General features: G+C 41.8%; 1 protein-coding gene across 1 annotated transcript; it reads right to left on the bottom strand.

The window, feature by feature from the left end:
* Positions 1-350: 350 nt before the first annotated feature.
* LOC139383201 (dual oxidase maturation factor 1-like) lies at positions 351-12,855 on the bottom strand. The gene is made up of 7 exons (XM_071127660.1): positions 12,709-12,855; positions 11,933-11,990; positions 11,465-11,599; positions 9,158-9,365; positions 1,365-1,582; positions 952-1,145; positions 351-586 (listed from the first exon to the last, which is right to left on the bottom strand). The coding sequence occupies exons 1-7, from the start codon at positions 12,853-12,855 to the stop codon at positions 527-529; spliced, it is 1,020 nt and encodes a 339-aa protein (XP_070983761.1). The 3' UTR covers positions 351-526.
* Positions 12,856-16,600: the final 3,745 nt, after the last annotated feature.

The following is a 16,600-nucleotide window of genomic DNA, read 5'->3' as shown; positions in this document are numbered from 1 at the left end:
TCTCTCAATTTTTTTAAATACATTTTCTTACACTATTTGTACATGACATTTAATACAACTCATCTAATAACAACCAATTATGGCATTGACAAGAGTAGAACACATTTCATACACATTATTTACAGTATTATTTATTTACAGTACAGTACAGTACAGTACAGTACAAGAGGCCTTTGTAAAGGAGGTAACTGTGCTAGTCTAGCAGTACCACTTCCTCCCTCGTCGCCTCACAGCCAGACTGGAACCCAGGACATCCGGTTGTTGGGGACTCGACAGAGGCTAATGTCTCGCCCGTGACTGCCCTCCTTGACTACGTTTTAACCAACTACGCTGTCAAAAGGCTAGGGATTCAATAGTGTGGTAGAGACCTTTCAAGCTGGGGAGTGAGGTTATGAATCTGACTCCAATCTGACTTAGAGGAGTTGCCAACAACCGGGTGTGTCCGGTTTTCAGGGATATACTTTTTTTGCTGAAAACCAGATGTGGGAACTCCGCTCAGGTGTGTTTTTACACCTGCTACGTTAGGTTACATTGCGATTGACAGCTCCTGGAGTGATGGTTGGTGGCTGTCCTTCTGAATTTCATCCTGGAACACATAGGAAGAAGAAAATAACATGATTTATAGTTAAATCAAGAATATTAACCTATTACTACAGATGTAGGATCTTAATTTGATGACCCTGTTGTGTATTTGAGGTTCAAATAGGCTTCTAAAGTTTGTAATTTCCACTTAGAAATTTCAGACTTGATTTTGGCTAGTAAAATGTCCATTAATTATAATCCAAATACAAATGCACATTTCTTGTTGCTGCAGAATTATTTTCCTGCTGGCTCAAATTAAGATCCTACATCAGTAGAGCTACAGTAGTGATGGTGACTCTTAGAGGGAAACTAAATGAAGCCCTGGACCAGAGCTAGACTTGCATCTACTTATTAAACTGGCAGACTTACCGTAGGAAGTACTAAGGTTGTCAAAGGTGTGGTGGTTACGCTTGCCAGGAAGTTGGAGTTCAGGTATCCCTCTCCAAAATAAACATCTTCATCTTCGTCGTTGTCCACCTCGACGCTGAAGGCCTCTCGTATCTTCTCAGGGATCAGACAGTCCAGCAGAACCACCAGGATTCCGATGACCAGACACAGGACACCTGTAAAACAACATGGATGCCTTTTTAACAAAATGTCCTTTAATGTTGTCATTAGTGTGGATAACTTGGCTCTTTCTCAATGAATCTTTTATGTTTCCTAGAGCCCTTTCTCCTAACCTCATAACCTCTTGAGATGGAGGCTAGGAGAGAGGACACAAAGGAATTGAGGAAAGTTTAAATTGAGGAAAGAGCCTTCAGCTCTGGTAAACCTTTCCTTACCTGTGGCCAGTGCCAGCCAGAAAGAACCGCTGTACTCTGTCTGGAAGGCTCCAGAGGTGCCTATGGTGAACAGACAGGTAGGCAGCTTCATGATGGTGGAGAAGGAGGCCATGGAGAAGAAGATGAAAGCGGCGGTGGCCACCATCATGTAGCCGGCGTAAAGGATGACAGGCATGGAGAACAGCACGTTGGCTACCATCCAGCAGCAGAACGCTGTCCTGGGGAGGGGGAAACGGCACTTGTTTTACATTTGACAGTGTATGTACAGTCAGAGGATTTTCAATGGTTCTGTCTTACCCTACCCTCACCCCCTCAAAACATGAACCCTGAACACCTAACTTAAACCTTACCCTACCCTCACCCCCTCAAAACATGAACCCTGAACACCTAACTTAAACCTTACCCTACCCTCACCCCCTCAAAACATTTACCCTGAACACCTAACTTAAACCTTACCCTACCCTCACCCCCTCAAAACATTAACCCTGAACACCTAACTTAAACCTTACCCTACTCTCACCCCCTCAAAACATTAACCCTGAACACCTAACTTAAACCTTACCCTACCCTCACCCCCTCAAAACATTAACCCTGAACACCTAACTTAAACCTTACCCTACCCTCACCCCCTCAAAACATTTACCCTGAACACCTAACTTAAACCTTACCCTACCCTCACCCCCTCAAAACATGAACCCTGAACACCTAACTTAAACCTTACCCTACCCTCACCCCCTCAAAACATGAACCCTGAACACCTAACTTAAACCTTACCCTACCCCCACCCCCTCAAAACATTAACCCTGAACACCTAACTTAAACCTTACCCTACCCTCACCCCCTCAAAACATTAACCCTGAACACTTAACTTAAACCTTATCCTACCCTCACCCCCTCAAAACATGAACCTTGAACACCTAACTTAAACCTTACCCTATCCTCACCCCCTCAAAACATGAACCCTGAACATCTAAATTAAACCTTACCCTACCCTCACCCCCTCAAAACATTAACCCTGAACACCTAACTTAAACCTTACCCTACCCTCACCCCCCTCAAAACATTAACCCTGAACACCTAACTTAAACCTTATCCTACCCTCACCCCCTCAAAACATTAACCCTGAACACCTAACTTAAACCTTACCCTACCCTCACCCCCTCAAAACATTAACCCTGAACACCTAACTTAAACCTTACCCTACCCTCACCCCCTCAAAACATGAACCCTGAACACCTAACTTAAACCTTACCCTACCCTCACCCCCCTCAAAACATTAACCCTGAACACCTAACTTAAACCTTACCCTACCCTCACCCCCTCAAAACATGAACCCTGAACACCTAACTTAAACCTTACCCTACCCTCTCCCCCTCAAAACATGAACCCTGAACACCTAACTTAAACCTTACCCTACCCTCACCCCCTCAAAACATGAACCCTGAACACCTAACTTAAACCTTACCCTCACCCCCTCAAAACATGAACCCTGAACACCTAACTTAAACCTTACCCTACCCTCACCCCCTCAAAACATGAACCCTGAACACCTAACTTAAACCTTACCCTACCCTCACCCCTCAAAACATTAACCCTGAACACCTAACTTAAACCTTACCCTATCCTCACCCCCTCAAAACGTGAACCCTGAACACCTAACTTAAACCTTACCCTACCCTCACCCCCTCAAAACATTAACCCTGAACACCTAACTTAAACCTTACCCTACCCTCACCCCCTCAAAACGTGAACCCTGAACACCTAACTTAAACCTTACCCTACCCTCACCCCCTCAAAACATTAACCCTGAACACCTAACTTAAACCTTACCCTACCCTCACCCCCTCAAAACATGAACCCTGAACACCTAACTTAAACCTTACCCTACCCTCACCCCCTCAAAACATTAACCCTGAACACCTAACTTAAACCTTATCCTACCCTCACCCCCCTCAAAACATGAACCCTGAACACCTAACTTAAACCTTATCCTACCCTCACCCCCTCAAAACATGAACCCTGAACACCTAACTTAAACCTTACCCTACCCCCACCCCCTCAAAACATTAACCCTGAACACCTAACTTAAACCTTACCCTACCCTCACCCCCTCAAAACATTAACCCTGAACACCTAACTTAAACCTTATCCTACCCTCACCCCCTCAAAACATGAACCCTGAACACCTAACTTAAACCTTATCCTACCCTCACCCCCTCAAAACATGAACCCTGAACACCTAACTTAAACCTTACCCTACCCTCACCCCCTCAAAACATGAACCCTGAACACCTAACTTAAACCTTACCCTACCCTCACCCCCTCAGAACATGAACCCTGAACACCTAACTTAAACCTTACCCTACCCTCACCCCCTCAAAACATGAACCCTGAACACCTAACTTAAACCTTACCCTACCCTCACCCCCTCAAAACATGAACCCTGAACACCTAACTTAAACCTTACCCTACCCTCACCCCCTCAAAACATGAACCCTGAACACCTAACTTAAACCTTACCCTACCCTCACCCCCTCAAAACATGAACCCTGAACACCTAACTTAAACCTTACCCTACCCTCACCCCCCTCAAAACATGAACCCTGAACATCTAAACATCATAACTTTGATCTCCATCCCTATGATTCCCATAATGGCGGCAGAGGGGGTGGCTGCCTTTTTACGGGCTCCTAAAACAATTGTGCAATTTTTTTTCTCGTTTCTTGTTTGTAACTTATTTTGTACATCATGTTTCTGCCACCGTCGCTCGGCAAGGACAGAACAGCTACATCTGGTAAGACGAGGGGCTGTGGTGGGTGTCAATTTGTCAATAACAGCTGGTGTGGGATGTCTAATATTAAATAATTCTCGAGGTATTGCTTGCCTGAGGTAGAGTACCTCATGATAAGCTGTAGATCACACTGTCTACCAAGAGAGTTTTCATCTATATTTTTCGTGGCTGTCTATTTACCACCGATGATGGCACTAAGACCGCACTCAACGAGCAGTATAAGGCCACTCAACGAGCTGTATAAGGCCACTCACCCAGCTGTATAAGGCCACTCAACGAGCTGTATAAGGCCACTCAACGAGCTGTATAAGGCCACTCAACGAGCTGTATAAGGCCACTCAACGAGCTGTATAAGGCCACTCAACCAGCTGTATAAGGCCACTCAACGAGCTGTATAGGGCAATAAGCAAACAAGAATCTAGAAGCAGCGCTCCTAGTGGCCGGGGACTTTAATGTAGACAAACTTAAATCCATTTTACCTAATTTTTACCAGCATGTCATATGTGCAACCAGAGGGGGAAAAAAACTCTAGACCACCTTTACTTCCACACACAGAGACCACACAAAGCTCTTGCTCATTCTCCTTTTGGCAAATCTGACTATAATTATATCCTCCTGACTCCTGCTTACAAGCAAAAACTAAAGCAGGAAGTACCAGTGACTCGCTCAATATGGAAATGGTCAAATGACGCAGATACTACACTACAAGACTGTGTTGCTAGCACAGACTGGAATATGTTCCGGGATTCATCCAATGGCATTGAGGAGTCCACCACCTCAGTCACCGGCTTCATCAATAACTGCATTGACGATGTCATCCCAACAATGACCGTACGTACATATCCCAACCAGAAGCCATGGATTACAGGTAACATCCGCACCGAGCTAAAGGCTATATCTGTCGCTTTTAAGGAGCGGGACACTAATCTGGACGCTTATAAGAACTCCTGCTATTCCCTCAGACGATCCATCAAACAGGCAAAGTGTCAATACAGGACTAAGATTGAATCCTACTACATCTGCTCTGACGCTCATTGGATGTGACAGGGCTTGCACACTATTACGAACTACAAAGGGAAACCCAGCCGCAAGCTGCTCAGTGACGCAGCCTACCAGACGGGCAGAATGTCTTTCATGCTCGCTTCAAGGCAAGCTACACTGAAGCATGCTTTTGAGAGATCCAGCTGTTTCGGAAGACTGTGATCACGCTCTCCGTAGCCGATGTGAGAAAGACCTTTAAACAGGTCAAAATTCACAAGGCCACGGGGCCAGACAGATTACCAGGATGTGTACTCAGAGTATGCACAGACTGACTGGCAAGTGTCTTCACTGACATTTTCAACCTCTCCCTGAACGAGTCTGTAATACCTACATGTTTCAAGCAGACCACCATTGTCCTTGTGCCCAAGAAAACGAAGGTAACCTGCCTAAATGATTACCGCCCCATAGCACTCACATCAGTAGCCATTAAGTGCTTTGAAAGGCTGGTCATGGCTCACATCCACACCATCATCCCGGAAACCGTAGACCCACTCCAATTCGCATACCGCCCCAACAGATCCACAGATGATGCAATCTCTATCTCACTCCACACTGCCCTTTCCCACCTGGACAAAATAAACACCTATGTGAGAATGCTGTTCATTGACTACAGCTCAGCGGTCAACACCATAGTGCCCTCAAAGCTCATCAATAAGCTATGGACCCTGGGACTAAACACGTCCCTCTGCAACTAGATCCTGGACTTCCTGACGGGCCGCCCCCAGGTGGTAAAGGTAGGCAACAACACATCTGCCACACTGATCCTCAAAACGGGGCACCTCATGGGTGCATGCTTTAGTCCCCTCCTTTAATCCCTGTTCACCCATGACTGCGTGGCCAAGCACGACTCCAACACCATCATTAAGTTTGCTGACGACACAACAGTGGTAGGTCTGATCACCGACAATGATGAGCAGGACAACAACCTCTCCCTCAATGTGAGCAAGACAAAGGAGCTGATTGTGGACTATAGTAAAAGGAGGGCCGAACACGTCCCCATTCACGTCGACGGGGCTGTAGTGGAGCGGGTCGAGAGTTTTAAGTTCCTTGGTGTCCACATCATCAACAAACTATCATTGTCCAAACACACCAAGACAGTTGTGAAGAGGGCCCGACCATGCCTTTTCCCCCTCAGGAGACTGAAAAAATTTGGCACAGGTCCCTCAGATCCTCAAAAATATCCACAGCTGCACCATCGAGAGCATCCTGACAGGTTGCATCACCGCCTGGTATGGCAACTGCTCGGCATCTGACCATAAGGTGCTACAGAGGGTAGTGCGAACGGCCCCAGTACATCACTGGGGCCAAGCTCCCTGCCATCCAGGACCTATATACAGTGCCTTGCGAAAGTATTCGGCCCCCTTGAACTTTGCGACCTTTTGCCACATTTCAGGCTTCAAACATAAAGATATAAAACTGTATTTTTTTGTGAAGAATCAACAACAAGTGGGACACAATCATGAAGTGGAACGACATTTATTGGATATTTCAAACTTTTTTAACAAATCAAAAACTGAAAAATTGGGCGTGCAAAATTATTCAGCCCCTTTACTTTCAGTGCAGCAAACTCTCTCCAGAAGTTCAGTGAGGATCTCTGAATGATCCAATGTTGACCTAAATGACTAATGATGATAAATACAATCCACCTGTGTGTAATCAAGTCTCCGTATAAATGCACCTGCACTGTGATAGTCTCAGAGGTCCGTTAAAAGCGCAGAGAGCATCATGAAGAACAAGGAACACACCAGGCAGGTCCGAGATACTGTTGTGAAGAAGTTTAAAGCCGGATTTGGATACAAAAAGATTTCCCAAGCTTTAAACATCCCAAGGAGCACTGTGCAAGCGATAATATTGAAATGGAAGGAGTATCAGACCACTGCAAATCTACCAAGACCTGGCCGTCCCTCTAAACTTTCAGCTCATACAAGGAGAAGACTGATCAGAGATGCAGCCAAGAGGCCCATGATCACTCTGGATGAACTGCAGAGATCTACAGCTGAGGTGGGAGACTCTGTCCATAGGACAACAATCAGTCGTATATTGCACAAATCTGGCCTTTATGGAAGAGTGGCAAGAAAGCCATTTCTTAAAGATATCCATAAAAAGTGTTGTTTAAAGGTTGCCACAAGCCACCTGCAACAATGCAAAACGTTATGCTTGGCGTAAAAGCAACACAGCTGAACACACCATCCCCACTGCCAAACATGGTGGTGGCAGCATCATGGTTTGGGCCTGCTTTTCTTCAGCAGGGACATGGAAGATGGTTAAAATTGATGGGAAGATGGATGGAGCCAAATACAGGACCATTCTGGAAGAAAACCTGATGGAGTCTGCAAAAGACCTGAGACTGGGACGGAGATTTGTCTTCCAACAAGACAATGATCCAAAACATAAAGCAAAATCTTCAATGGAATGGTTCAAAAATAAACATATTCAGGTGTTAGAATGGCCAAGTCAAAGTCCAGACCTGAATCCAATCGAGAATCTGTGGAAAGAACTGAAAACTGCTGTTCACAAATGCTCTCCATCCAACCTCACTGAGCTCGAGCTGTTTTGCAAGGAGGAATGGGAAAAAATTTCAGTCTCTCGATGTGCAAAACTGATAGAGACATACCCCAAGCGACTTACAGCTGTAATCGCAGCAAAAGGTGGCGCTACAAAGTATTAACTTAAGGGGGCTGAATAATTTTGCACGCCCAATTTTTCAGTTTTTGATTTGTTAAAAAAGTTTGAAATATCCAATAAATGTCGTTCCACTTCATGATTGTGTCCCACTTGTTGTTGATTCTTCACAAAAAAATACAGTTTTATATCTTTATGTTTGAAGCCTGAAATGTGGCAAAAGGTCGCAAAGTTCAAGAGGGCCGAATACTTTCGCAAGGCACTGTACTAGGCAGTGTCAGAGGAAGACGCAACAAATTGTCAAAGACCAGTCACACAAGTCATAGATGGTTCTCTCTGCTACCGCACGGGAAGCGGTACCGGAGCGCCAAGTCTAGGTCCAAAAGCCTCCTTAACAGCTTGTACCCCCAGCCATAAGACCTCAGGTAGAATATGTAGGCATTTTAGTATATATTAATAAAACCTAACCTGTACCCTCGCACATTGACTCGGTCCCGGTACCCCCTGTATATAGCCTCCACATTGACTAGGTCCCGGTACCCCCTGTATTTAGCCTCCACAATGACTCTGTACCGTAACACCCTGTATATAGCCTCCACATTGACTCTGTACCGTAACACCCTGTATATAGCCTCCACATTGACTCTGTACCGGTACCCCCTGTATATAGCCTCCACATTGACTCTGTACCGTAACACCCTGTATATAGCCTCCACATTGACTCTGTACCGTAATACCCTGTATATAGCCTCCACATTGACTCTGTACCGTAATACCCTGTATATAGCCTCCACATTGACTCTATACAGTAATACCCTGTATATAGCCTCCACATTGACTCTGTACCGTAATACCCTGTATATAGCCTCCACATTGACTCTGTACCGTAATACCCTGTATATAGCCTCCACATTGACTCTGTACCGTAATACCCTGTATATAGCCTCCACATTGACTCTGTACCGTAATACCCTGTATATAGCCTCCACATTGACTCTGTACCGTAATACCCTGTATATAGCCTCCACATTGACTCTGTACTGTAATACCCTGTATATAGCCTCGTTATTGTTATTTTATTGTGTTGTTTTTTTTGTGTATTTTTTACTTTAGTTTATTTAGTAAATATTTCCTTAACCAACAATGCAGTTTTAAGAAAATAGAGTTAATAAGGGCTTGTAAATGAACATTTCACTGTGAAATATCCACTACAGGTACCTGTTGTATTTCGGTGCATGCGACAAATCACATTTGATTTAATTTGACTTGATGCTTAACATTAACCTTCATATCTGGTGGTGAAATATCCACTACAGGTGTTTAGATCTAGTCAGCTTACCAGAGAGTGGCCGAGGCGTAGCGCCCAGAGTATCTATACTGGTAGATGAGACCACAGGGGTTGTTGAGGGTAAACTTCTCAGCGATATAGAGTATGGGGTTAGGTAGACCTCTCTCTAGGGCATCCTCGTACTCCTCGTCGATGGTGTCTCTCCACTCAAACATCTCGTTGTAGTTGATGGTCTCGTTCAGTTGATTCACAGGATTCCCTGGAAGGATAGAGACCATAGAGGACAATGGGCTGTTATAATCCATGCACTTATAATACACATGACAAGTTATGTGTCACAATCCCAGACCGAGAGCTACAGCACTGGTAACCTGTCTGTCACTGGTAACATGTCTGTCACAACCTGTCTGTCACTGGTAACCTGTCTGTCACAACCTGTCTGTCACTGGTAACCTGGTGGGAGGCAACCTGTCTGTCACAACCTGTCTGTCACTGGTAACCTGTCTGTCACAACCTGTCTGTCACAACCTGTCTGTCACTGGTAACAAAAAAATAACAAAAAAAGCAAGCTATTCTTTCTAGTCTATCTTTTCCTGCATGGGACTCCAAGAGCTAAGGAGCGTTATCTAAGGAGAGGCCAGCGGAGCACAGGTGCTTGGGTATTACGCAAGAGACAGAGGCTATCAGTTAGAAGCTTATTAAACATAGGCCATCATTCATTAGCCAAATATAAGACTAAACCTGCATTGAATGTATTACCTGAAAGAAATAGGCTAGGACATCTATATATAGGACTATGTATATCAATCTAGAACAGGATGATCTATTTTGGATACAATTTGAATGGAATTGATGGAGAGAGAGAAAGACCACTCGCTTGTGTACTGATTTAAAGCAACGATATATGAGTGTTTAAAACAAAATAATCCTTACAATTTAAAAAAATATCTTTAAAAAACGAGGTGACCCCATGAAATCCAGATGGAGATGTGTCAATTAGAAAAGCGCATTATCTCTTTTTATATTACTGTAGCATGCATTATCTCTTTTTATATTACTGTAGCATGCATTATCTCTTTTATATTACTGTAGCATGCATTATCTCTTTTATATTACTGTAGCATGCATTATCTCTTTTATATTACTGTAGCATGCATTATCTCTTTTTATATTACTGTAGCATGCATTATCTCTTTTATATTACTGTAGCATGCATTATCTCTTTTTATATTACTGTAGCATGCATTATCTCTTTTTATATTACTGTAGCATGCATTATCTCTTTTATATTACTGTAGCATGCATTATCTCTTTTATATTACTGTAGCATGCATTATCTCTTTTATATTACTGTAGCATGCATTATCTCTTTTATATTACTGTAGCATAGCCTATGCTGCAGGAAATGTAGGTCCACCTGTCACAGTAAATAATAAAAGTCACCATGATGAGATGATAGGTCCACATACTGAGCTGTCGGTTTCCACCCTGAGCGTTGATCATGCAGTGAGTGACCAGAGAGAAGGCCGTATAGAATCCAGATTTAGACATCCACACATATATATCATTTTAACAGTTTCCATTTGCACGTCATGTTCATATAAATAATGTATTATAATATTTTATTATAATTTACCGGTTTCTCGCTGTTATTTATCCCGGGGAAAAAGGGAGTGGTTTTGGCTCCATTCAACACTAGCGTATATATTACGTCTCCTTTGGTTCGCTAGTTTTCAAGTGACGGTTCATCTCAAGAAGACTCGAGGCTCTAATCGCTGCCAGAGGTGCTTCAACAAAGTACTGAGTAAAGGGTCTGAATACTAAATGGGATATTTCTGATTATTTTTCTTTATATATTTGCTAAAATTAAAAATATATTTTTTTTGTCTTTGTCATTATGGGGTATTGTGTGTAAATTAATGAAGATTATTATTTTTTTATCAATTTTTTGAGTAAAGCTATAACGTAACAAAACGTGGAAAAAGTCTGAATACTTCCTGAATACTTCCTGAATACTTCCTGAATGCTCTGTATAAGTACTCTGTATTAGTAGATTTATGGTCATTCCGGTGTCTGCATTGGCGGCACAGCATTTACGGGGGCATTCATACTTGCTGAGCAGAGCAGAGCTGTTGTGAAGGAAGTTGTCAAAGAAGTGAGTGTATTTATACAGGAAGTACCGCCCCCGCCCACCTACCAACCAATCATGTCAATGCGGAGCTATATGGAGTTATACGTAGTACGCACAGCGATGCGGAGGCCTATAAATTTGTCATATTTATTTGAATGTACATTTAGGGTCAGTTTAGCTTCCCCCCTAGCCTATTGGACTCACCGCCTAGGGTCTACGGGGCTCACCTCTTAAAGTAATGTTGATGCCGTACAGTCCAACATGCAGGCCCACCTCAGCGTTCACCTCCTCACTGCTGAACGACTTGTAGGTAGCGTTGGTGGTGGTTCGGGCCTCAGCCCAGTCACTGGTGAAATTCAGTGCTGAGATTGAGATTGAGATTGAGATTAAGATTGAGATTGAGATTAAGATTGAGATTGAGATTAAGATTGAGTGTCATACTAAAAACAACAACAATACAATGAACTACTTTATAGCAGTTGATCATCATTTGTTTTGATGTGAGTTTACTGTGAAATAATTGACACCCTCTCGACCAATCTGAATCGAGTAGCCTATTCAACAATTCTTTACATTACAATCCTGTGGTATAAAAATAAATTATAAATATGTAGAGAGTTCAAAACTCTTGTATAGTGTTGCAAAAGATGATGATGCGAAATTGATACAAATGTCCAGCTAGGTACAGTACTTACCTACGATTACCACACCTATGAAGAAACTGATGATGATTCTGAACATCCAGAACAGTCTCTAGAAAAGAGGGTTTGAGGACACAAGTCAGGTCACGAAGCATGTACCTACCTTCACTGACTGACAGCTATAATACATGTTTTATTCTTTTATTAATCCATTTGATGTTAATCACATTCCAAGGGGAAATAATCAGTTTAAGTCAATATGTATCTACATTGAGAAAATTATATTATCTAATCACAGGCTACAGTAGGTATACGGAGTCAGATTTGTGCCAACATAAATGGAATGTGAAGATCCATCGAGTCTGAAGATTCCATTTCTGTTGGCATTAATATTGTTTATTATTTTTATTTTATTTATTTCACAATTATCTAACCAGATAGGCAAGTTGAGAACAAGTTCTCATTTACAACTCTGACCTGGCCAAGATAACGCAAAGCAGTTCGACACATACAACGACACAGAGTTACACATGGAGTAAAACAAACATACAGTCGATAGATAATACAGTAGAAACAAGTCTATGTACGATGTGAGCAAATGAGGTGAGATAAGGGAGGTAAAGGCAAAAAAAAAGGCCATGGTGGCGAAGTAAATACAATATAGCAAGTAAAACACTGGAATGGTAGATTTGCAGTGGAAGAATGTGCAAAGTAGAAATAAAAATAATGGGGTGCAAAGGAGCAAAATAAATAAATAAATAAATAAAATAAAATAAATTCAGTAGGGAAAGAGGTAGTTGTTTGGGCTAAATTATAGGTGGGCTACTCACCGACTTGCCTCTGATACCTGGCAGAATAAGAAGGAAGCTGACCGTGAGGACCAGGAAGACCAGGATAATGGTGAGTAGGTGGGTGCTGAAGATAAAGGAGGTTCTTGGTAGGGGGTAGAATGGGTAAATGTCATCGTAGAAGGTCATCTTTCCTCAGGATCTCCGGGGGCTGAGAGCAGACAGCGTTGACCAGAAGAGACAGTGTTAGAGTGTTAAGAGCGTCTCACTTACTGGCTAAAGATCCAGAGATAGGCGATACATTGAGCCATCAGTTCATTACTATATAGTAGGGGATAATGTAGACTGGGGAATTGGAATGTCACATAATCCCCCCCCCCCCAAAAAACATTTATTCATAAAAAAATAACTTAATAAAAAAATAACTTACAGATGCACTCCAGGGGCCAGTTGCACCAGTTGGGGGTAAAATAAAGTTGGTTTTAAATGCTAGGTCGGGTATAGATACGTCCTACTTTGGGATCAGAATTTAAACTTGTTGCACCAACCAAAAATAAGACTAGTCGTAGCTAAATCCGGCGTAAACAATATGCGTTCATGAGATTTGATGGTTGCTAGGCGTGGGGATCCGTCATGATAAATCAATCAATGTCAGATTTTTGTTTCCCGGAATCTCCAGTTGGACATTTGGTTACAATTAGGCTGGGAAAATGTTAGTCAAACTGAGATGAGTGTTTATGATGATAATCTTTGGTCTAGTTTGCTCGTCTAATGGTGTTATCAGAACATTTTGCTAGCAAGTTAGCATTTCGCTAACATTTTGCTAGCATGTTAGCATTTCGCTAACATTTTGTTAGCATGTTAGCATTTTGCTAACATTTTGCTAGCACGAAAGCCTAGATTAACAGGTGGGTTATTTTGCTCTTCACTCACATAGTAGCCTAGGCTATATTATCCTGACTAAAAGCCCTTGACTTGTCTGATAATTAATCAATGTGATTTTCTTTCACTAACTTTCCTTCTGTGTATTTGTTTACTTGATATCTAATCAGACACATTTAGCATGCTTTAATGTAGCATAAATCAATTGTATTATTTAGCTGTCGACTCGTGCATAGCCATCTCGAAAAGCCCTCGGAGGTTGTGACATATGAACACGAGACTCACATCCTTCTAAAAAATATATATTGCTATTATTTTCTCTGTATATCATGAAATAAGATTGTCCCAATGTAACATCCTATGCCTACTCCATACGTAGCTCATAGAAGGGAATACGACCAGCTGGTGCAACAGGTACACGTTTTAGGTCCTGCATAGAGCACATTTTACATCGAATTTAGAGTTACGACCCACTTAGGACCAACTGGTCCAACAGGCCCCAGGATCTTAAGCACAACAAACAAATTGAATTTGAAACATATCACACGAATATGATGACGTGGTACACAATTTGATGACCTAGTACACAAAAAAGCATCCTGAAGGGGCCCAGGGCTGGGTCTTTTTACAAAAACGTCTGTAGAGTCCAAATGGTTTGAGCTACAAACTATTAAAAGCTATCTATGAAAAGCTGAGACTCTAATGGACACTCGCAAGCTACATAAGAGTTGTTAGAAGGTAAGAGGTTCTTCTACATAGATCATAGGAAACCCCAGGACATAGTGTCTATAATACTGTAAGGGGTTATTCTACATAGAAGATCATAGTAAATCCCAGGACATAGTGTCTATAATACTGTAAGGGGTTATTCTACATAGATCATAGGAAACCCCAGGACATAGTGTCTATAATACTGTAAGAGGTTCTTCTACATAGACAATAGGAAACCCCAGGTCATATTGTGTATATTACACTGTAGGGTTATTCTACATAGAAGACCATAGGAAATCCCAGGACATAGTGTCTATAATACTGTAAGGGGTTCTTCTACATAGAAGATCATAGGAAATCCCAGGACATAGTGTCTATAATACTGTAAGGGGTTCTTCTACATAGATCATAGGAAATCCCAGGACATAGTGTCTATAATACTGCAAGGGGTTCTTCTACATAGAAGACCATAGGAAATCCCAGGACATAGTGTCTATAATACTGTAAGGGGTTCTTCTACATAGGAAATCCCAGGACATAGTGTCTATAATACTGTAAGAGGTTCTTCCACATAGAAGATCATAGGAAATCCCAGGTCATAGTGTCTATAATACTGTAAGGGGTTCTTCTACATAGATCATAGTAAATCCCAGGTCATAGTGTCTATAATACTGTAAGGGGTTCTTCTACATAGACCATAGGAAATCCCAGGACATAGTATCTATAATACTGTAAGGGGTTCTTCTACATAGACTATAGGAAATCCCAGGTCATAGTGTCTATAATACTGTAAGGGGTTCTTCTACATAGAAGACCATAGTAAATCCCAGGTCATAGTGTCTATAATACTGTAAGGGGTTCTTCTACATAGACCATAGGAAATCCCAGGACATAGTGTCTATAATACTGTAATTAGCTCACAGTTGCCGTCAAACTACAAACAGTAGTCACTGACTAGTTGGGATATTTATTTCCCACTGAACAAACCATTTCTGTATTTACAGGATTCATATAAATTATTTTTTATCCAGTTTTTGCTTTGGTTGACCTTTAATTTTTATGTAGACATTTGCCAATAAAACTCATGAATGCAACAGTTTATGTCCACTAGTTTTGTGTTCTACTTGTAGCCCTGGTTGTCCTTTTTAAAGAACATGGTAAAACACTTAATTGTGAGGCTCAATATAAAGGCTGGACATGAAGATAAATGAAAGTCAGATAAATGAAAAGCTGATTTTTTTTTGTTGTGGTCTCAGGATGTATACTATATATTATATCACTTAAAGAAAGTATTTTATTTCTGAATCAAGACAAGATAATTTTTACTTGAACATACTCTCATTTGGTACGCCAATTTTTTTGGGGGGGTTTCATACAAAGTGCTTTAAGAAACCACTCTGTTGTGACTAAGAGCACATTCAAACTAAACAGAGTACGAGTAAAGTAAGTGGATACTCTTGCACTCAAGTTTACCCTCTCTGGCAAACTATCACCGACCAAAGACCCATCTCAAATTAGACCATGCAGGTTTGTAAGCAACAAACACATAACAAACAAATCACACAAACAAAACAAATCTAACATCTACCTCTGAACCACCACTATGCTATTGTCATGTCATGCATAATAAGTATGCTTAAAATAATATAAAATGTATTAATTAAGATATTGCTCACCTGAAAGTGCAAAAAAAGTAGCCCAGCAGGTCAAGACAGGGACAGAAAGATGGAACAACTAATGTAGTACCACAAAGGAGAGAGACTTATTTTATACCGGGCACTTCTTTTGTGTATCTTTAGGCTTGCATTGATTGGTATTTTGGAAACAGGTGTGTGAACCGGTAACGACCATTCCTACAAGGAAACGCATGTGTCAGTCAGTATATTATGAGAACTTAGGTCTTAGACACACTGTTGGCTGTTCTTCCAGAGCACCTTTTCGCTCACCTGGATGTTTCGTAACTCCGGCTCTTCAGTACGCATGACATTTCATTCTCAAAATTGGGTAAGTTTTCCAGTTTAAACAATTTTTTAATTAACATTTCATGTCTAAAATCTTTCTTTAGTGTTGTTTCTTCCTTCCAATGTACAACTACTCTATACGTGTCAGACACAATTTAATTATAGCAGTAATTAAAGCACTGCTAATCACATAGCTTTTACGCATTACGAAACGTATTTGGCTATGTCGCAATTATGTACATCCCCAATATCACATTTATTGAAACAATTTTCCCCGATGTGTTCCTACCTTGCACTTTCCACACCAGTGGGCTGCACCTCGACAACTCTTGACCGTCTTCGAGTGGGTCTGTACGTGCTGAGGTGAATCTCTCGCATCA

Source organism: Oncorhynchus clarkii, chromosome 2 (genome assembly GCF_045791955.1).
Source record: "Oncorhynchus clarkii lewisi isolate Uvic-CL-2024 chromosome 2, UVic_Ocla_1.0, whole genome shotgun sequence".
NCBI lineage: Eukaryota > Metazoa > Chordata > Actinopteri > Salmoniformes > Salmonidae > Oncorhynchus > Oncorhynchus clarkii.
This window is presented reverse-complemented; position numbering and strand designations above follow the sequence as displayed.